The sequence below is a fragment of the Salmo trutta genome, chromosome 20 (assembly GCF_901001165.1).
Source record: "Salmo trutta chromosome 20, fSalTru1.1, whole genome shotgun sequence".
In the NCBI taxonomy this organism is placed as follows: domain Eukaryota; kingdom Metazoa; phylum Chordata; class Actinopteri; order Salmoniformes; family Salmonidae; genus Salmo; species Salmo trutta.
In genome coordinates, this window is record NC_042976.1 from 44,479,078 (window position 1) to 44,502,405 (window position 23,328).

A 23,328-nucleotide genomic window follows, 5' to 3' on the forward strand; every position below is an offset into this window, starting at 1 on the left:
AGTGTTGTCTGGGGATCAGTTTTCTCAGACAACGCAGGCACAGTGGAGCCTGGTAGACAGAGAGGCTGACACTGAGCCAGCTTTCCTCTAGACACTCCCCATCTCCCTGTGCTGGGCTAGTGGTCTCAGGACATTCCCTGAGTGTCTTAAGTTCTGGAGCTTTCTACTGGGCTTGCTACCTCCAACAGACCCCCATCTCTGGAGGCCTTTCTGGGGGCCAGCTATCTTTTGGGCACTCCCTAATTCTGGTCTAGAGCCCTTTCCTGGACTGTCTCTCACCAAACATCAATCTATTCTGGAGCGCGTCACAGCAGTGGCAGCCCAAGCTGAGTCGGGGCAAAGACCCAAGGGAGCAGTCTACAATTTGGTAAGTTTCTTTTTTTTCTCCTTTGACCCTTCACATTACTTTACAGAAAGTCAACTTTTTTACTCATCTATACAATGCAGTAAATGTTCAGTAGAGTTTGTGGTTTAGTGTTGATTTTGTTGGTTTGATGATAATATACCCCCCCGGTCCCTGTTTTAATACTGTCTCATATTACAGCATCTGGTTCTACTTTGTTGTCCTTCAGCCAGCCTCCCTCCCTGGCACAAGCATGTTTTACATGCATGAAAAAAGACTGGTTTGTTTATAGGATTCTTCGCATGATAAAAGACTGGTTTGTTTATAGGATTCTTCACATAGCTCCTACTGAAGTGTAGAACCAACCTGTGAGGGTCGAGCACAGAGCTTTCATGAAAGGGGAAGTTGAACATTCCTGTGGATATCACAGATGGTTATAATAAGGGGTGCTTGTAGTGGAGTCATATGGGCATATAATGAGGCTGCCACTTCACTGGGTGTATAGTATTTATATATTACTTTGAGTATTTTTTGGTGTGAGTATGAGACCAATTTACCAGTGAGTCATGATTCTGTGTGTGTGTGTTGACCACACTCTTGCACATATTAGTCAAATCCCCTGAAAGAGTTCTCTGTCAGAAACACTCCTGCCACCGCCCCTCAAATAACATAGAAGGTTATTCTTTGGCTAGAACCATATGACTTCTTGTATTTGCACGAGAATGTACTGTGTGTGTAGAATATACTGTAGTTATAGAAGGGGTCCAGGAAAATGAGAGTTCTGTTTCTGCCTCTTCTTTAACATCTTTTCACAAACATCACACAACAGTCAACAACATCACTGGGGTGGTTAAAAAGTATCAAAAATATAGTTTCTTTGCTTTTGCTACACTTACGTGGCTGGGTAAAGAGTTGATATTTACTAACAGTGGACCTGGAAGGGAAAGTAACTGGTATTTTGAACAGTGGAACATGGACCTCGCTGTGAACAGTTGAAAACAACCCCCGAGGATACTATAACATTTTTCCATTGCTCTACAAAGGTTGTAAAAGGAAAGAGAGCCATTGAAAAGCCAAACAAAGGGGGGAGTAGCCATTTGAACTATCCCTTTATGGAACATTTGTCTGTTGTTCAGTGTGTACAATACAATAATCCTTGTGAGTTTCCCCTCGGAGAAGGTTTAAGAACCTCTTTCCCAAGGGACTAGATAGCTGAGCCAAAAGTTGCCGTCATTAATAGGCTTTGGCGGTATCCAGATTGTCATACCTTCATACCTTCATTTCCTCCTTAAGCCTTCCCTGTAGCTCAGTTGGTAGAGCATGGTGTTTGCAACGCCAGGGTTGTGGGTTCGATTCCCACGGGGGGCCAGCACAGGGGGAAAAAAATGAATGAAATGTATGCATTCACTACTGTAAGTCGCTCTGGATAAGAGCGTCTGCTAAATGATTAAAATGTAAAATGTAATACCGGGATATTCGGTAATACCAGCACTGAACACAAGGGGAGCTATTTTAAAACCCCACTGACCCTTTGTAATCCAAAGGTTAGCAATGCTAAGAAGTACATGTAAAATCCCATAGAGAATGCTAACTAAATGCAAAGGAGCACATTGCGCTAATGTATTTGCAGGACAGACATCCCAGCTAAAAGTTATACAATAACTAAAAAATGCTACTCCCAGTTTGCTGCACACCCAAAACAAATATTAGACAACAAGGCTCTTGATCCAGGACAGGATTATCTGCTGTTACCAAGCAAAGCTTGATTTTGGAAGAAGCTAACCACTTAGCTAGATAGCTAACTAGATACTAAATTAGCAAACCAAATGCACAAACTACAGAGCATTTAGCACATTTTAGACAGTTAACTTAAGAGTTATAAGATATCTAGCTTGCAAACATTTACACTACCTGTCCAAAATTTTAGAACACCTACTCATTCAAGGATTTTTCTTTATTTTTACTATTTTCTACATTGTAGAATAATAGTGAAGACATCAAAACTATGAAATAACACATATGGAATCATGTAGTAACCAGAAAGCTAATAAAATATTTTATATTTGAGATTCTTCAAAGTAGCCACCCTTTGCCTTGATGACAGCTTTGCACATTCTTGGCATTCTCTCAACCAGCTTCCTTGGAATGCTTTACCAACAGTCTTGAAGGAGTTCCCACATATGCTGAGCACTTGTTGGCTGTTTTTCCTTCACTCTGCGGTCCAACTCATCCCAAACCATCTCAATTGGGTTGAGGTTGGGTGATTGTGGAGGCCAGGTCATCTGATGCAGCACTCCATCACTCTCTTCTTCGTAAAATAGCCCTTACACAGCCTGGATGTGTGTTGGGTCATTGTCCTGTTGAAAAACGAATTATGGTCCACTAAGCCCAAACCAGATGTGACGGTGTATCACTGCAGAATGCTGTGGTAGCCATGCTGGTTAAGTGGGCTTTGAATTCTAAATAAATCACAGACAGTGTCACCAGCTAAGCACCCCCACACCATAACACCTCCTCTATGCTTTATGGTGGGAAATACACATACGGAGATCATCCGTTCACGCACACCGCATTTCACAAAGACATGGAGGTTGGAACTAAAATTTGGACTCCAGACCAAAGGACACATTTTCACCGGTCTAATGTCCATTGCTCGTGTTTCTTGGTCCAAGCAAGTCTCTTCTTATTATTGGTTTCGTTTAGTAGTGGTTTCTTTGCAGCAATTCGACAATGAAGGCCTTATTCACACAGTCTTCTCTGAACAGTTGATTTTGAGATGTGTCTGTTACTTGAACTCTGCATTTATTTGGGCTGCAATTTCTGGGGCTGGTAATTCTAATGAACTTATCCTCAGCAGCAGGTAACTCTGGGTCTTCCCTTCCTGTGGCGGTCCTCATGAGAGCCAGTTTCGTCATAGTGCTTGATGGTTTTTGCGACTGCACTTGAAGAAACTTTCAAAGTTCTTGAAATGTTCCGTATTAAAGTAATGATGGACTGTCATTTCTCTTTGCTTATTTGAGCTGTTCATACCATAATAGGGACTTGGTCTTTTTCCAAATAGGGCTATCTTCTGTATATCCCCCTATGTTGTCACAACGCAACTGATTGGCTCAAACGCATTAAGAAGGAAAGAAATTCCACAAATTAACTTTTAACAAGGCACACCTGTTAATTGAAATGCACTCCAGGTGACTACCTCACGAAGCTGGTTGAGAGAATGCCAAGACTGCAAAGCTGTTATCAAGGCAAAGGGTGGCTATTTGAAGAATCTCAAATATATTTTTAACACTTTTTTGGTTACTACATGATTCCATGTGTTATTTCATAGGTTTGATGTCTTCACTATTATTCTACAATGTAGAAAATAGTAAAATTAACAAAAACCCTTCTAAAACTATTGACCGGTAGGTAAGTTGTGAATTCCATACTGTAACTAGATCACCTGGCATGTGCTGCACAACAGTGAGTGACTCCCAAGGCTCTCGTCTCTTGTCATTGTGTGCTTGTAAACAAACACCACAAGTCTGGGAACTACCGGTAAGCTTCATTGTGAAAAATTGTGACAGCTGAAATGATGAACAAGTTGACTGCAGGTATTTACTTATTAACTAGCAACACATTTCTTTTTTTTACTTCAAAGAAATCGTTTGGACGGTATTGTAAAAACCAGTACAGCAGACAGACTGTCAATCATCTGCCCCCCCCTAGCCAATCAATAGATGATGGATAGAGAAAGCAAAAGCTTGATTGGATTTCTAAGCTCTACAGGCAACCCATCCATAATGTTGACGACACAGTTAGAACAATTATTCAGCCATGGTGGGAGGTAATTGGTTGACCACCGCTAATAATTTGGAGAGCTTATGTATATGTTTCACTATCACAGCGTAATAGGTATCGCAGCAATTATGTTTGTCCTCTTTTTTTTGGCAGGATATCACCAAGTGCATGTGTCAAGTCTTCATGGATTCTCCCCAAAGCTTGTGTAAGTTGATGGGTACTAATATGTTGCATGAGGAAACAAGCAATAATACAATTTTATTTTCTTTGATCAAATCTCAAAAATGAACTTTTGGAGTACAGATGTCAGCCTCCATTAAACAGAATAGAGAAACAACACTGGGGTCTCAATTGACCAAATATGGACTGTATTTGTAAACACGATGGTAACCCCTGATCCTGCACAGTTGCCAAGGGTGACAAGGACCTCCAGGTGATGAAGGCGGGGGCCATGTTGAAGAAGGTCAAGTCCAAATCGTGGAAGAAGCAGCGGCATTTCCGGCTACAGGAAGATGGCCGGACCATCTGGTATAAGTCCAGGTGGGCAGGAACAGGCCACTCCACCTGTGAGTAACGAGGGTGTGGGTGGCGGGAGGGAGGGAGCACGGATGAGATGTTATAAGAATTGACCACAGACTGTACATACTGTAGATAACTGAATTGACGGCCACATTATTTCTCTTTTTGAAAAAAGGATGATGCATAAATCATTCCTTGAGAAATCACTCTAGCATTGAAAAAGCCTAAGTATGTCTTCACATAGGCCCCGATTCCGACCCGAGTTAAGCGCGTGTAAATGGAGCGTTATATTCCCTTTTTATGCACTTCTCTCTCTATGTGTTTTCTGACCTTGAACTTAAGCATGAGAATAGCATGCTATTCACCCACTTCGTTCGGGCGGAGATCTAAGAAATGAAAGGTTGCGGAAGTGTCTACAGATTTATTATTAAAAAAAAAATGTAACCTTAATTTAACTAGGCAAGTCAGTTAAGAACAAATTCTTATTTACAATGACGGCCTACCCTGGCCAAAGACGGACGACGCTAGGCTAATTGTGTTCCGCCCTATGGGACTCCCAATCATGGCCGGTTGTGAGACAGCCTGGATTCGAACCAGGGTGTCTGTAGTGTAGCCTCTAGCACTGAGACGCAGTGCCTTAGACCGCTGCGACACTTGAGAGCCCATATTCTGACCTTGACCTAACTCCCTCATAATTACGGCACATTTACACGTGAGGAAACCATGAATAAGGTTGAGCAAACCTGCTGATTCCAAATGGTAAAAGCATCTTGCTTTTTTAAGATAGAAATAGCAGCATTATCCATGCACTATAATTTATAAATGGATAAGAGCTATTGATAAGAGCTAGGTAAATGAGTAATCCGTTTGGAGAAGGGGATTGTAAAATGCACAGCCATCGTTTTAGATCATTTTTCCTTGGAGACGAATGTGAAACCAGTCATATGGAAGCAAACTGAAAATCATATCATCATGACATGTATTGTGGCTACTTTTCCACAGTGAAATAGCCTATACATTTCTGTGCTGTTAGTCAGAATTTTCATTGTGTGCCCTCATAATTTGTGTGGATGAAATTTGGACACCCAAGCTGTAGGTTTCTGTAGGGCTTAAGCTGCCCAGTTGATGTATGGACTTTAAAGAATGTTTAAATATAGCCTATGCCCGGGCTTTTGTTTTATTTTACAATTTGTATCATGTTAAATATTAGCCACTAACGGGAGCCACCGTCAGTAATACCCGCATACATTTCTGTCACTTTATTGTTAGTTTTCAATTTGTAGCTTACATTTAGCATCATTCCGTTTCCGTTCTCTTTTTTTTGTCACATCCGTGTAAGTTGTTCCTCTAGCGTTAGTGGATCATATTAGGTTAATGTTGTGAAATAATTTGGGACATGAAGCCTATTTGAATCATTATGGAATTCAGACCACATGTAGCAGGTTAAACCTGGAGCACGGTTCACGACGACTGGACCGTTGTCATACAGTTCCATGATTAGTAAGAATTAGGGTAGATTTATAGGACTATTGTTCAACCCCTGTTGTATACTTTTTTCTTTCCCACCTTCCAATATTTCATGGATTCAGCTCGAATATAACAACTTTCAGGATGAATCACACCACATTTTTTTATTTGTCAAAATAAAGCATTTAGTGTCTAAAGGCTCTCCAAACCAGTTTTTTTTATGATTCATACATACTTTCCTAACTCTAAAATGTTCCTAAATAATCTACAAGATCAGTTTATTTTTAAATCTACCAGTTGAAACGGAGACAAAGATGCATATTTAGATGGCTTCTTTCATCCTTCTCTATTTTTACGAACCAGTTATCTCGATGCATTCTAGTCTGTCGACAAAATTCGAATTAAAGGTACATTGTATTTAAAGGGATGGCTTAAGATAAATGTACTGAAAACCCTTTTGAATAAAAACTCCACGAGAAAATCTGTTGGCCAGCAAATGGGAGGGTTTTCAGCAGTTGATTTAAAAGAAATTCAGTTCACACAAGGGAACCATGCCTGCAATGCCCGTTACGCACCTTCATAAGGTAAGTCTGAATATCAACTACTGAGAAGCACATAGGAAATTACACCTTTCTTACGCATGCCTTTCCTAAGTATGAATCTTTCCGATAATGCCTAATGTTCCTTTCTAGTTTCTGTGGCTGATGTTGAGGTGGTGCGTGAAGGTCACCAGTCGGAGGTCTTGCTGAGCGTCGCTGAAGAGTTCCCCGCTGACCTCTGTTTCACCCTGGTGTTTCGTGGACGCCGCGGCAACCTGGACCTGGTGGCGGAGTCACCTTCTGAGGCGCAGGCCTGGATCCGGGGTGTACGCAAGCTGATACAGAACGCTGAGAGCATGGATGACAAGGAGAGGGTTGACCAGTATCCTTATCCCATACAGATAACAGGCAGATTATTAGATGTTTTGTGACACTTGACTTGGTGGGGCCTTATCATAATACGTTCATAACAATTGATCTAAACAATCAAAACCATAGAGGTCCTATTAAGTTACTGGAGGGGCTATGTCATAAACCATCAAAGTTCCAGAATGGGGTGAAAATGGCAGCCATATTGTCAGAAAGAAATCCAGACTAGTCTAATTGGAATTAATGGCAGAAGAGAAGAAATCCAGATTTTACTTATGCAGGAAAAATGCTCCCTGATTCTTTTGGCTGACCGAAATGGCTGACCTTTATCCCATTATAAGAAGGTTCATTTCCATTCTAGTATTCTAATTCTTAATTCTATGGTCAAAAAAACACTTTGGTTGTGAGAGTAAAGTCTTTGTTGTTGCTCCTTTCTAAATCATTTCTTACCAAGTGTTGCCCTTAGCCAGCATCTTCCCTCAGATGGATCTGGGACTGGTTTCAGAAGGCGGACAAAAACAAGGACGGACGGATGAACTTCAAGGAGGTGCGCACACTGCTGAAGATGATGAATATGGACATGAACGAGGAGTATGCTCTTCACCTCTTCACGGTGAGGTACCCATCAAGTTCGTGAGGTCTTTCGTTTAGTGTATCAAAACTATACTTTTTTCTATATTTATTCTATGCTTCCCACTGCTCATATGACATCCTCAGTCAATGAATCAACCTAGCATTGTGAGCAGCGGTTCAATTGGGATGTTGTAGGTCGTGGAATAGTTCTCAACGTTGGTCATATTTAACAGAAACCTATCACAGTCAAATATCAGTAACTAATCTGCCTTCCATCATCAGGTGATGGAATTCTGTTGTAGCATGATTTATTGAGAGTACAATACCACGGGAAGACTGCAGAGGTAACAATCTATGCTGCTTATTTTCTTTACCCCCAGTTGGCAGATAAGTCTAAGTCAGGTTGTCTGGAGAACGAGGAGTTTGTCCAGTTCTATAAGATACTGACGGAAAGGAAGGACATGCGACGGGTGTTCCAGGACTACTCCCGAGACGGACAGACATTAACCCTTGCTGAGCTGAAGGACTTTCTGATGCAGGAGCAACAGGAGGGAGAGAGGAGTCGGGAGCATGCCCAGGAGCTGATTGATCGCTATGAGCCGTCAGAGACCGGTAACGACCACTGTGCAACTGTAACCAACCACAGTCAACCGTAATGAATTATGTCATTAATAGCCTCGGTGAGACAATGTCAATCACAATGAACGGCAACCACAATATTAATAACCTAGTTTACTTCAGTAAACCACAAGAGCCCACAATTAACCATTCAACAAGTAAGGAAACTAGCTGTATGTTGCATGTCACTACCTAACAGGAGAGGCATTTTGAACGTCAACTTTTTTTAAATATCAAAATTAGTATTTTTGTAGAAATGCCTTCTGGAACATGTTAACTTTCATGTGTCTTAATAACAAACTTGTATGCCATCTGTAAATACGAATACAATTGTTAAATTACAAGCCTAGTTGGTTTAGCCACAGAAAAAGACAGGGACCTTCCCGCTAGCCATGATTGGCTGAGATAATGGATGGCCTGGACATGTCGAGAGATGAGTTCAGATTGGTCTGCCATGTAGCACGCTTTTGTCTACAACATGAGCAGGTCAGTTCAGTATGTGTGGTTAATCCTTTCTAACACTGCTTTTTTTTAAAGATATCACGTAGTAGAATTGCAAAAGTGTTGCTCTCCACTTTCTGGAGGACCGAGTTTTGAAATCAGTGGAATGCCTGGTGGAATTGGAGTGTGATAGCTAAGTAGATGGAGAAAATTCTGGCATTTGATTGTAAATATGAGGAGGGAGTCGAAAAGAGAATACACAAAAGGCTGTTGTATATAAAACGTCTCCGGATTACATATTCAAACTAAGGACAACCATGGCATCTTTGACAGAGAGGGAGAAGCGTCCATCCATGTCTACAGGTAAAATAATCTAGCAAGCTACATTTTCAGATATTATACGTTTCTAATTTTGTCAAAGTCGTTTTCATTTCAAGTTAAAGCGTACTGTTAGCTAGCTAGCTAATGTTAGCTGGGTGGCTCGCAAGCTAATTTTAAGTGTATGATTTGTGTAGTAATATTATTCGTATCTCAGAGCCATTTGCATTGCTAATTAGCGCCTAATGTTAGCTAGCTAGCTAAGATTGAACCTGGTTGGTTAGCTACCTGCAGATTCATGCAGGGTAGTAACGTTATGAGTTGAGATTATGGTTCATTGTTTAGCTAGCTAGCCAGCTAGCTACATGTCTAAACAAAAGACTCCACTATGCAAATAACCATTTCACTACACCTTCTGTATCCTGTGCATGTGACAAATAAACTTTGATTTTATTTCATATAATATGTGTTTACCAGAAACGGTAATGTGAAGAACAGGACCTGCACCAAAGTCAAATTAGGATATAATGTTAGGCCAACGAGACAGTGTCCAAGTTCAAAAATTATCCAGTAGAATGGCCTGCTTTTATTTCATCACACTCACAACCGTTAGCTATTTTCTGTAATTGGCTCACCATTAACTTGTAAATAATGATCTTGCTGTGAGTTTATTTTCCTCTAATAATGAAGACAAATGGGCTAAAGTGAAGACGTCAGCTATATGATATGGTCATTATTTGAACTGGCTAGCCAGCTAACTTAACATTAGCTAGCTAACAAGCTAGAAACAAACCAAAACATTGTTTAGAAAGTTCCTTTTAGTTGCCTGGTTTGCTAGATTGACATATACTAAATTCATTTTTAAACGGGTGGGTTTATTAGTGTTAAAATACACTAGCTATTTTGGACCACCAGGTTGCTGATGTCATGCAGCCGGTAGTTTTTGTGTTTATACTTTACAAACTTTATACGACAACGACACGGTTGTCGGACGACAATAGAATGTTCATGATGTCACTGCGACAACTGTCGATAGGCATAGTATAAACCAGCCTTTAGTCTTGAAACCTTTTGGTTGTTTAGTAAATAGACCCACATCTGAATCCTTAAAGATATGGGTGGGGCTAAGGCTTAAGAGGGTGTGAACGATGCTGAAAGTATGTAGACAAAGAGAGCTCTCCAGTAGGTTTACCAAAACATTCAAGGGCCATTTTCTCAAAAGTGACATCACAAGTTCAACTTTCAAAGCAGAATTACTTTTCCATTGTTCCTCAACTATAGTGTACCATTTTCCAGCTCTGAGTCTCTACTTTTATCCAACTAAAAGAACTCTACATAAGAAAAACAATATTCTACATCAGACCAAATCAAGCTGGTCGGTCACAATTTGTTCCGGCATGTGTCTGGCACCGTCTCCTATCTTAACTTAAAGAACATATTCTGGGTGTTCTGACAAATAAAGGAGGAGGTCATGACAGCAGCCCCCCCCCCCCCCCCCCCTCATATCTTTACCAGACACAGGCAAGAACCAAGGATTGTTTATGACACCAAAGACAAGTTGCACAAAGTAAAATTTCCTTTACAGTAGTTACTGAGCATTTTTTGATTGGGTTTGACTTATGATAAGACGGAACTTCCCATGTCTCCTCGCAGCCAAGAAACAACGGGCCATGTCTATAGATGGCTTCCAGATGTACCTGGTCTCTCCAGAGGGCGCCATTTTGGATCCCCAGCGGCTGACCCTGAACCAGGACATGAGCCGGCCCCTCAGCCACTACTTCATCTGTTCCTCCCACAACACCTACTTGATGGAGGATCAGCTCCGAGGACAGAGCAGCCAGGAGGCCTACATCCAGTGAGGAACAAAATTATCCTCACCATTACAACCCTTAGCTTCATACCAAACATCCAATTATAACCCTTTGTAGCTCAGGGATGGGCAAATCCAGTCCTCCGGCCTGATTGGTGACATACATTTGCATGGGTGCCTGACTTTGAAAGTGGGAGTGCAATTCATTTGACAGGTCTGAAACCCTACCAACCTTGTGACTCACAAACATCCCGCCCCCTTCCCCAAAAATACCACCCATAGTGATTGATTGACAGGCCAAACTGTTAAGAAAGTGGCCAGGATAATGCATGACCATGAGGAAATTACATTTAAAAAATGGCAGCAATAATATTGTTTTAGCCCATAAGAATGATCATTTTGTACTTGGTAGGTTAAGAAAAAACATTGTTAAATGGCACATTAAGTTAATCTTATTTTTGTCTACTGTAGCCTAACCTGAGAATCTTACCTTTTTAAGATAAGAGAAAATAAAAGGGTTTTAAATATTTTTTAAACTGTAGCCTGTAGTTACAGGACTGGGCTACTATCAATCATTTTTTATTATCATAATGTTTTTAATGGCGGGCTTTTAAACAACAACTACAATGAGTAGGCTACATATTTGACCAAGAAACTGAATAATCATGAAAAGTACCATAATTTCCGGACTATTAAGCGCACCTGAATATAAGCCGCACCCACTGAATTAAAAAATATATATTATTTTGAACATAAATAAGCCGCACATGTCTATAAGCCGCAGGTGCCTACCGGTACATTGAAACAAATTAACTTTACACAGGCTTTAACGAAACACTGCTTGTAACAAAAATAAATAGGCTTTAACGAAGCACGGCTTGTAACAAAAATAAATAGGCTTTAACGAAACACGGCTTGTAACAAAAATAAATAGGCTTTAACGAAACACGGCTTGTAACAAAAATAAATAGGCTTTAACGAAACACGACTTGTAACAAAAAAATAAAAATTTAGCAGTAAACAGTAGCCTACCAAGAAAGTCATTGGTCACCATCTTCCTTCTCCTGTGCACTGAAACCATCTCCTTCGGTGTCGGAGTTGAATAGCCTCAGAATTGCTTCATCCGATATTGGATCGTTTTCATTGTCGCTCTCGTCACTTTCATCCGGAGGCAAATCCCCCGCTGAGCCCTCTTCAACATGCAGCAGTCCAGCCTTTTGAAACCCGTTGATGATAGTGGATTTTTTGACAATGCTCCACGCTGTCAGGACCCACTGGTAGACTTGACCATAAGTTGCTCTTCGCATGCGGCCCGTTTTAGTGAAGGATTTCTCCCCACTTGTCATCCAAGCCTCCCGCTGAACACGGAGGGCCACCTTAAATGCACGATTTACACTGATGTCGAGTGGCTGCAAATACTTTGTTGTACCCCCAGGAATCAGGGTGACAAAATGACTACCGTAATCAGAATGGTGGGAAGTTTGAGAGCGCTCGATTTAATCTAAACAGTAAACAAAAAAGTTGTTTGACCGTAACCCATTCGGCAATTTCATTGGCCTAATCAAAGCTTTATGCCGCCAAAAAACTGAGCACGTCACAGAATGTGTTTGTTTTTTTTTAAATGTGAAAGCGGGAAAAATCCATATATTAGCAGCGTCATTGTTTAAGCCGCGACGTTCAAAGCGTGGGAAAAAAGTTGCGGCTTATAGTCCGGAAATTACGGTATGAGGAATAACAAAAGTGTAGTCTCAGCAAGCACATTAATTGACCTTTCAGCTTTTCCTCCAATATGGACTTTTTTTTATGCCTTTGCTTGACACACTGTCACCATTTCATTTTTTGTATTAACTTGTCTCAGCAGCATACATATTTGATGCAAAGAGGGTAGAAATAGCCTTTTGGTCCATATTATACTTACCAAGCCAAGCAGAGCTGTTTTATCGAGATTCAAATCCAAATCAAGTTGTATTTGTCACATGCACCGAATACAACAGGTGTAGACCTTACAGTGAAATGCTTACTTACAAGCCCTTAACCAACAATGCAGTTTTAAGAAAATACCCCCCCAAAAAGTAAGAGGATAAGAATAACAAATAAAAAGCAGCAGTAAATAACAATAGCGGGGCTATATACAGGGGGTACCGGTACAGAGTCAATGTCAATGTGTGGGGGCAACGGTGTCAAAATAATTGAGGTAATATGTACATGTAGGTAGAGTTATTAAAGTGACTATGCATAGGTAATAACAGAGAGTAGCAGCAGTGTTCCAAAGGGGGCAATGCAAATAGTCTGGGTAGCCATTTGATTAGCTGTTCAGGAGTCTTATAGCTTGGGGGTAGAAGCTATTTAGGAGCCTCTTGGACCTTGACTTGGTGCTCTGGTACCGCTTGCCATGCGGTAGCAGAGAGAACAGTCTATGACGAGGGTGGCTGGAGTCTTTGACAATTTTTAGGGCCTTCCTCTGACACCGCCTGGTATAGAGGTCCTGGATGCCAGGAAGCTTGGCCCTGGTGATGTACTGGGCCGTACGTACTACCCACTGTAGTGCCTTATGATCGGAGGCATGCGTGCTCTCGATAATGCAGCTGTAAAACCTTTTGAGGATCTGAGGACCCATACCAAATCTTTTCAGTCTCCTGAGGGGGATTAGGTTTTGTTGTGCCCTCTTCACGACTGTCTTGGTGTGCTTGGACAATTCTAGTTTGTTGGTGATGTGGACACCAAGGAACTTGAAGCTCTCAACCTGCTCCACTACAGCCCCGTCGATGAGAATGGGGGCGTGCTTAGTCCTCCTTTTCCTGTAGTCCACAATCATCTCCTTAGTCTTGGTTACGTTGAGAGATAGGTTGTTATTCTGGCACCACCCGGCCAGGTCTCTGACCTCCTCCCTATAGGCTGACTCGTCGTTGTCGGTGATCAGGCCTACCACTGTTGTGTCGTCTGCAAACTTAATGATGGTGTTGGAGTCGTGCCTGGCCATGCAGTCGTGGGTGAACAGGGAGTACAGGAGGGGACAGAGCACGCACCCTTGGGGGGCTCCAGTGTTGAGGATCAGCGTGGCAGATGTGTTGCTACCTACCCTCACCACCTGGGGGCGGCCCATCAGGAAGGCCAGGATCCAGTTGCAGAGGGAGGTGTTTAGTCCCAGGATCCTTAGCTTAGTGATGAGCTTTGAGGGTACTATGGCGTTGAACGCTGAGCTGTAGTCAATGAATAGCATTCTCACATAGGTGTTGCTTTTGTCCAGGTGGGAAAGGGCGGTGTGGAGTGCAATAGAGATTGCATCATCTGTGGATCTGTTTAGGCGGTATGCAAATTGAGTGGGTCTAGGGTTTCTGGGATAATGGTGTTGATGTGAGCCATTACCAGCCTTTCAAAGCACTTTATGGCTATGGACGTGAGTGCTATGGGCCTGTAGTCATTTAGGCAGGTTGCCTTCGTGTTTTTGGGCACAGGGACTATGGTGGTCTGCTTGAAACATGTTGGTATTACAGACTCAATCAGGGACATGTTGAAAATGTCAGTGAAGACACCTGCCAGTTGGTCAGCACATGCCCGGAGCACACGTCCTGGTAATCCGTCTGGCCCCGCAGCCTTGTGTTGACCTGTTTAAAGGTCTTACTCACGTCGGCTACGGAGAGCGTGATCACACAGTCGTCCGGAACAGCTGATACTCTCATGCATGCCTCAGTGTTGTTTGCCTCGAAGCGAGCATAGAAGTGATTTAGCTCGTCTGGTAGGCTCATGTCACTGGGCAGCTCGTGGCTGTGCTTCCCTTTGTAGTCTGTAATAGTTTGCAAGCCCTGCCACATAAGACGAGTGTCGGAGCCGGTGTAGTACGATTCAATCTTAGGCCTGTATTGACGCTTTGCCTGTTTGATGGTTCGTCGGAAGGCATAGCAGTATTTCTTCTAAGCTTCTGGATTAGAGTCCCGTACCTTGAAAGCGGCAGCTCTACCCTTTAACTCAGTGTGAATGTTGCCTGTAATCCATGGCTTCTGGTTGGGGTATGTACGTACAGTCACTGTGGGGACGACGTCCTCGATGCACTTACTGATAAAGCCAGTGACTGATGTGGTGTACTCCTCAATGCCATCGGAAGAATCCCGGGAACATGTTCCAGTCTGTGATAGCAAAACAGTCCTGTAGTTTAGCATCTGCTTCATCTGACCACTTTTTTATAGACTGAGTCACTGGTGCTTCCTGCTATAATTTTTGCTTGTAAGCAGGAATCAGGAGGATAAAATTGTGGTCGGATTTACCAAATGGAGAGCGACGGAGAGCTTTGTACGCGTCTCTGTGTGTGGAGTACAGGTGATCTAGAATGATTTTCCCTCTGGTTGCACATTTAACATGTTGATGGAAATTAGGTAGAACTGATTTAAGTTTCCCTGCATTCAAGTCTCCGGCCACTAGGAGCGCCGCCTCTGGGTGAGGGGTTTCCTGTTTGCTTATTTCCTTATACAGCTGACTGAATGCGGTCTTAGTGCCAGCATCCGTCTGTGGTGGTAAATAAACAGCCACGAAAAGTATAGCTGAAAACTCTCTAGGCAAGTAGTGTGGTCTGCAATTTATCACAAGATACTCTACCTCAGGCGAGCAAAATCTAGAGACTTCCTTAGATTTCGTGCACCAGCTGTTGTTTACAAATATGCACAGACCGCCCTCCCTCGTCTTACCGGAGTGTGCTGTTCTATCTTGCCGGTGCAACGTATGTCCCGCTAGCTGAATATCCATGTCATCATTCAGCCACGATTCCGTGAAACATAGGATATTACAGTTTTTGATGTCCCGTTGGTAGGATATTCATGATCGTACCTCGTCTAATTTATTGTCCAAAGATTTCACGTTGGCGAGTAATATTGATGGTAACAGCAGCTTTCCCACTCGCCTTCTGCGGATCCTTACTAGGCATCCCGCTCTGTGTCCTCTGTACCTGCGTCGCTTCCTCTTGCAAGTAACTGGGATGTTGGCCTTGTCGGGTGTTCGGAGAATGTCCTGTGCGTCCTGCTTGTTGAAGAAAAAAATCTTTGTCTAATCCGAGGTGAGTGATCGCTGTCCTGATATCCAGAAGCTCTTTTTTGCCGTAAGGTATGGTTGCAGAAACATTATGTACAAAATAAGTTACAAATAACGTGAAAAAACCCCACATAATTGCACAATTGGTTGGGCGCCCGTAAAACTGCTGCCATTTCTTCTGTCGCCATTTTGAGCGGGATTTCAACTCTGCTCACATGCTCTGATACAGACACAGCTTGGCTACACTGTAACCACGAAACGCCATTTTGTACTTGCATATGGGTCTCAGCCAGGAATGTTACTTTTTGTAGCTTAATGAAAACATTTTAACAATGTGATTTAACTGATTGATTTACGGAAATACATTGCCTTCAGAAAGTATTCACTTTCACACATAGTTTTGTTGTGTTACAAAGTGGGATTAACATGGATTTAATTGTAATTTTTTGGCAACATCTACACGAAATACTTCAATGTCAAAATGGAAGAAAAATTTGAACATGTAACTTTTTTTAATAGAAAATGAAACACTAATATACTGTATCTTGATTAGATAAGTATTCAACCCCCTGAGTCAATACATGTTAGAATTGCCTTTGGCAGCGAATACTGCTGTGAGTCTTTCTGGGTCAGTCAGTTTTGCACACCTGGAAAGTACAATATTTGCCCATTATTCTTTTTTTTTTAATTATTCAAGCTCTGTCAAGTTGATTGTTGATCATTGCAAGACAACCAATTTCAAGTCATGCCATACATTTTCAAGCTGATTTAAGTCAAAACTATAACTAGGCCACTCAGGAACATTCAAAGTCATCTTGGTAAGCAACTCCAGTGTAGATTTGAACTTGTGTTTTATTTTATTGTCCTGCTGAAAGGTTCATTTGTCTACCAGTGTCTGTTGGAAAGCAGACTGAACCATGTTTTCCTCTAGGATTTTGCTTGTGCTTGGCTCTATTCCGTTTCTTTTTATACAAAAAAACTCCACAGTCTTTGACGATGACAAGCATACCCATAACATGATGCAGCCACCACCATGCTTGAAAATATGAGGAGTGGTACTCATTGAAGTGTTGTGTTGGATTTGCCCAAAACATAACACAGAGCCAGCTAGGTTAAAAAAAATCTGCCGGGGCTTCCCAAGTGGCGCAGTGGTCTAAGGCATTCTGGGTTCGAGTCCAGGCTCTGTCGCAGCCGGCCGTGACCGGGAGACTCATGGCGGCGGACAATTGGCTGAGCGTCGTCCAGGTTATGGGATGGTTTGCCCGGCAGGGATGTCCTTGCCCCATCGCGCAGTAGCGACTCCTGTGGCGGGCCGGGCGCATTGCACGCTGACATGGTCGCCAGGTGCACGGTGTTTCCTTCAACACATTGGTGCGGCTGGCTTCCGGGTTAAGTGGGCATTGTGTCAAAAAGCAGTGCGGCTTGGTTGGGTTGTGTTTTGGAGGATGCACGCCTCTCCCGAGTCCGTATGGGAGTTGCAGAAATGAGACAAGACTATAACTGCCAATTGGATACCATGAAATAGGGTAGAAAAAGGGGTAAAAGTACGTTTTTATAATAAAAAATAATTTAAAAAAAATCTGCCGACGTACCCTTGAGCTCATTTAAATTGCTCTGGATTAGAGCGTCTGCTAAATGACTAAAATGTCAAATCTGTTATCTCCTATCACAGCCATTAAAACTCTGTTTTAAAGTCACCAATGGCTCATGGTGAAATCCCTGAGCGGTTTCCTTCCTCTCCAGCAACGGAGTTAGGAAGGACACCTGTATCTTTGTGGTGACTGGGTGTATTGATGCACCATCCAAAGTGTAATTAATAACTTCACCATGCTCAAACGGATATTCAGTGTCTGCTTTTTTCCCCCCAAAAATGACCAATAGGTTTCCTTTGTGAGGCATTGGAAAACCTCCTTGGTCTTTGTGGTTGAATCTGTGTTTAAAATGCACTGCTCGATTGAGGGACCTTACAGATAATTGTATGTGTGGTGTACAGAGATAAAGTAGTCATTCATAAATCATGTTAAACACTACTGCTCACAGAGTGAGTCCATGAAACATATTATGTGACTTGTTAAGCACATTTTTACTCAACTTATTTAGGCTTTCCACAACAAAATGGTTGAATACTTATTGACTCAATACATTTAAGCTTTTCATTTTTTAGTAATTTATAAACATTTCTAAAAACACAATTCCACTTTGACATTCTAGGGTATTGTGTGTAGATCAGGCTCACTGTAACATAATACAATGTAGAAAAAGTCAAGGGGTGGGAATACTTTCTGAAGGCACTGTAGATGCAGAATGGTGTTAAATGCTTGTAAACAGCTTGGGGAGGAAAACTATTTCACAGATTGAATAATGTAAATTAGTCCTACTGATTATTTCTCACTGTCTACTTGCGAGTCTATGAGATACTCATTGACCAGACATGCAGTGTTCTGCCAAGGTGCAACCTTTGGTAGTAAGCTGATGGAAGGCTACTCACAAGTCAGAGTCGGCGGTACAGCGAAGCCTAATCAGACATGCTCATCATGGTTCATACAGGAAAAGTGAAATGATACAATGAATTTTCTCATGGTGCACGCAGCTCAAATTATATGTAAAAACATCTTTGAACCAACACCATCGGCCATGAAACGACAATACACATGTAACACCAGCACAAAAAATTGGTACATTTTTTTTAGCAGGTGCCTTTTTTTAAACACCAGTAGTGCTTTCTAATTGCGCCAAAACAGTGGTATGCGGGAGCGATGCAAAACTTTCCAGTGGATTAAACCATTCATCTTGAAGCGACGGGAGGAGGGAGTGCTATTAGTATATAAAATGGACATATGTATTTTAGTAGACTAACTCAAAAGATTGCTAATCATTGAAAATGACAAATTACCCAATGGATCATGATCATTTTCTGGTAAAAAAGTGAGGGTGCAAAAACATACGTTTGCACTCTTATTTTGAAAGTGTGGGACCAGCTGCTTCATTTGTGCCAGTGCTCAGGTGTGCCTATGCACATTTGCCCCAGCCCTAGCTGACACATATCTAATAACCAACTAATCATGGTCAGACATGCTCGGGGCGGCAGGTTCCCTCGTGGTTAGAGCGTTGGGCCAGTAGCCGAAAGGTTGCTGGATTGAATCCCCGAGCTGACAAGGTAAAAATCTGTCTTTCTGACCCTCCCTGAACAAGGCAGTTCCCCGGTAGGCCGTCATTGTAAATAATAATTTGTTTTTAACTGACTTGTCTAGTTAAATAAACGTTAAATAAAAAATGGTCTCCAGTTTAGAATACAATTAGTTTAATCAGTGCTAGCTAGGACAGGGGGAAATGTGTGATGCCAATCAGGCCCTCTAGGACTGGAGTTGCCCATCTCTGGCTTGTATGGAAGTGAGACACAGAACTTCTCATTTCTTACAAACCAAACCATCTTTCAAACAGTTTTCAGTCCATGTCTGAGTGTCTGCGTACTTGCTGTGCAGGGCTCTAAAGCGGGGCTGTCGTTGTGTTGAGGTGGATTGTTGGGACGGGCCGAATGGAGAGCCGGTTGTTTATCACGGCCACACCTTCACCTCCAAGATCCTCTTCAGAGACGTCATCACCACGCTGGGAGAGTACGCCTTCAAGGTGGGCACCACAATACCTGAGTTAAGGACTCAAACTCAAAGTAAATTAATCAATCTTTATTATCAAGGTTCACAAACTCAATCCATGCTTGATGAAAACTCTCACAAGGGCGTTCCCTTTCAGCCCTTATATACTGCTACACAAACAAGTCATATAAGCATGATTTACATTATTCATTATTAACGTTAGTTCCTGCATGTGACTGACCGATACCTCATGAGACTTCTCTCAAAGCTGAGATCTTGAAACCAAGATACTTCTCTTGGATCCCAGAGCAATGTTATGGGCGTACTGCGGATGTGAGGATTCCTCCCATGTACAATCAATCAGTCACTCACATGAGTGGCTATTAGAAAAGCAGTATTGATCTGACACACAAACAGAACATTTCCGTCACACATTCATGACCACATTTTTTAGTTTTAAATTTTTTACCCCCTTTTTCTCCCAAATTTCGGGATTAAGACCTTGTCTCATTGTTGCAATTCCCGAACGGGCTCGGGAAAGGCGAAGGTCGAGTCATGCGTCCTCCGAAACATGACCCGCCAAGCCGCGGTTCTTAACACCCGCTTGCTTAACCCGGAAACCCAGCTGCACCAACGTGTCGGAGGAAACACTGTTCAAATGATGACCGAAGTCAGCCTGCAGGCGGCCGGCCCGCCACAAGGAGTCGCTAGAGCGAAGCCAAATAAAGCCCCCCCCCGCCAAACCCTCCCCTAACCCGGATGATGCTGGGCCAATTGTGTGCCGCCCTATGGGACCCCCAGGCTGTAGTGACGCCGCAACACTGCGATGCAGTCCCTTAGACCGCTGCGCCACTCGGGAGGCCATGACCACTCAGCTCTAAACAATCCAGTCTCTAAGTGGTTCTTGTCTTGACCATTTGTCTTCTGTGTTGGTTTTTGCTTCAACCAAGTATTCAGCATCATAAACCAATCTGTCTTCAGCCTTAACATATCATAAAAAACATTACTGTAATAGATCCACACATTCCTTTAGGAATTCCTGTTTAGTCCTTCGTCTGTCCCCTCTCCCAGGCATCTGAGTTTCCTGTCATCCTGTCCCTGGAGAACCACTGCAGTGTGGAGCAGCAAAGGGTCATGGCCCAGCTCCTGGACACCATCCTGGGGGACATGCTGCTCAGGGAACCCCTGGACGGACTGGTTCTCCAAGAGCTGCCCTCTCCCCATGTAAGACCCCCTTCAATGTGTTTTCTATTCATTTATCTACTCTACCGTAACCATTCACCAACAAGGCAAGTTAATTATTTAACAAGTCAATTGAGAACCCATTCTCTACAGATTTGATTTCCTGTCTATGTTCAGGTTTTTATTCAGCAGTGTAGCTAAGAGCAGTACAGTCAGTGGCTTTTCTACATTGTTATATTATAAAATGATCACTGGGCCCCCAATGTAAAGCAGAACAGTAACTGAAAGTCAACAGACCAGATGAACTGGAAAGACATTCACACTTACAGGTGGCCAAAAATAACTAACTTAAAGCCACACCCACAATTAGCCACATATCTGAATCTCTGCTACAATATCATTGGACAGTATTTGCATATTTCCCAGCGATCTTTGCATACCAATAAAAAATGACATTGTTACTGTTCAGTGAGGTTTTATGTGAACCAAGTAGATGTATTGTCATCAATACATTGAAATATTTAGGTGACTTATGTAGTGCCCAAACATTTAAGTTACAAATAACCATAATTGTGATGTGTTGTTGACTTGTAGGCCTGTATTATAAACAGGATGAATGAATTTTGCAATGGTTCATAGTGGACATTGTGAATGACCATTGACAAGTCTGGTGTACAAATTATACAGCCCGGTATGCAGATAACTAGGGTGCCCATGCATAACTTAATAGTTAGGGCTTGCGAGCCCCCCATGGCCGTGGGCCCCAGTGCACGCGCACCGCCAGCATCGCCTCGCATTGCGCCACTGAGTACAGTCTGTTTTCTCCAGTGATTTGTTTTGTTCTTTTTCCATTCAGAGCACTTTAGATAATCAATACTAACGTTTATGATTGGTAGACACTTCCTATGAGGAATATCCTATGAGGGGTGTGTGTGTGTGTGTGTGTGTGTGTGTGTGTGTGTGCGCGCGTGCGTGCATACTCATATTAGGATCTGAAGGGAAAGATCCTGCTGAAAGCAAAGAAGATTGGCGGCCTAGAAGAAAGTGAAACGCTGACCGATGAGGCCACTGATGAGGTCAGCGATGAGGCTGAACCTGAGAGCCCGTCTGCAGAAAACCTGTCTGCAGAGGCCCTTTGTCTCCATGATAAGGTATGGGGATGGATGGATAAATGGATGGATGGAGGTGAACCTCTGGCAACTTCTTGCCATCATCTGCGCCAACTATTATTACACTTATACATTCACACATTATTACTGTTAATACATCCTGCCATTATGTAAAAAATCTAGATAATGTTTTTGTCTATCACACAGTAAGCAAGCAATGAACACTGTACCTTGATCTGCCAGCTAATCATGTTTTGCCTTGGTTCAATAGCCACAAAGCAGATGAGATTAGGTCACTTACGCAGGCATGTCATTTCCTGTCTCCTCAGAAATCCAAGTTCTCTAGGGAACTCTCGGATCTGGTGGTGTACTGCAAGAGTGTCCATTTTCACAGCTTTGAGTACTCTCGCTTGCACTCCAAGTGCTACGAAATGTCCTCTTTCTCCGAGTCCAAGGCCAGGAAACTTGCAAAGGATACAGGTGCGCCCTGAACTATTTTAGCAATACCTACATAGCAAACAATGAATTCATATATTGCCAAGGATCATCGGTGAGGAATTCACTCCCATTCACTGTTGTAGGTCCCCTGGGTTAGGGGATAGGAAAAAACGTCGCTGTATGGCTGTCTTTCTCAGGGACGGAGTTTGTGCACCACAACAGCAGACAGCTTAGCAGAGTCTATCCCAGCGGCATGAGGACCGATTCCTCCAACTACAACCCACAGGACCTGTGGAACGTGGGCTGTCAGATAGGTGAAACATATTGCATAATAACATCCATACATATAGAAATAAATACATGTGATTGATTGGTTGATTGATCTACTCCTAGTGGCGCTGAACGTCCAGACGGCTGGGCTGGAGATGGATCTGAACGATGGGCTCTTCAGTCAGAATGGCTGCTGTGGCTACGTCCTCAAACCTGACTTCATGATGAATGATGACTCTTTTGACCCAGAAAGACCCCAGGACTGGGATGGCTACACATCACTCCAACTGTCTATCCAGGTCCAGAAACAACTGCTCTGTATCATACAACTATGTTGTGTGCCTTTGTGCATGTACAGTTTGTGTGTTCTGGATGTTTACTTTTTGCATGTTTATACTTGTCCGTCTTGATTGTGTGTGTGTGTGTGTGTCCATCAGGTAATTAGTGGGCAGCAGCTACCAAAGGTGAACCAGAAGGAGGGCTCCATCGTTGACCCTCTGGTTAGAGTGGAGATCTATGGAGTATCACAAGACCAAGCCAAGCAAGAGACAAGTTACATTGACAACAATGGTGAGGGACCATCTTTACATGGCCTGACAAAGAGATTCATTGGGGTCTTTGTACAGAATCGGTCTACTCGGGGACGAAAATGCTTGCATTATTATTATTTTTTACATGTAAATAGTACGCACCTTGCCATGTTTTAGTAAATTAGATAGAACATGACATAGAACCCCAGTCCTTCTCTTGGCTGCCTAAATCCTGGTCTCTGCTGCCCCCTGTCTACAGGTTTTAATCCCCTATGGAACGAGACCCTCAATTTTATCATCCACGTCCCAGAGTTGGCCCTGGTGCGTTTTGTGGTGGAGGACTATGACAAGGCTTCCAGGAATGACTTCATGGGCCAGTTCACCGTGCCCTTCACCTGTATTCAGCCAGG

The 23,328-nt window shown here is 42.7% G+C and overlaps 1 protein-coding gene across 1 annotated transcript in view; it reads left to right on the forward strand.

The window, feature by feature from the left end:
- The window catches only part of plcd4b (phospholipase C, delta 4b), a 24,270-nt gene continuing 942 nt past the window's right edge, over window positions 1–23,328 (forward strand). Inside the window, exons 1-15 of the mRNA XM_029703489.1 lie at window positions 1–367; window positions 4,277–4,328; window positions 4,531–4,689; window positions 6,802–7,030; window positions 7,501–7,630; window positions 7,971–8,202; window positions 10,621–10,822; window positions 19,279–19,423; window positions 20,461–20,613; window positions 21,561–21,722; window positions 22,010–22,160; window positions 22,316–22,432; window positions 22,512–22,687; window positions 22,826–22,958; window positions 23,178–23,327. Of these exons, the coding sequence (XP_029559349.1) occupies window positions 4,292–4,328; window positions 4,531–4,689; window positions 6,802–7,030; window positions 7,501–7,630; window positions 7,971–8,202; window positions 10,621–10,822; window positions 19,279–19,423; window positions 20,461–20,613; window positions 21,561–21,722; window positions 22,010–22,160; window positions 22,316–22,432; window positions 22,512–22,687; window positions 22,826–22,958; window positions 23,178–23,327 (2,176 nt within the window). The 5' untranslated portion in view covers window positions 1–367; window positions 4,277–4,291. The remainder of the gene's footprint in view (window positions 368–4,276; window positions 4,329–4,530; window positions 4,690–6,801; window positions 7,031–7,500; window positions 7,631–7,970; window positions 8,203–10,620; window positions 10,823–19,278; window positions 19,424–20,460; window positions 20,614–21,560; window positions 21,723–22,009; window positions 22,161–22,315; window positions 22,433–22,511; window positions 22,688–22,825; window positions 22,959–23,177; window position 23,328) is intronic.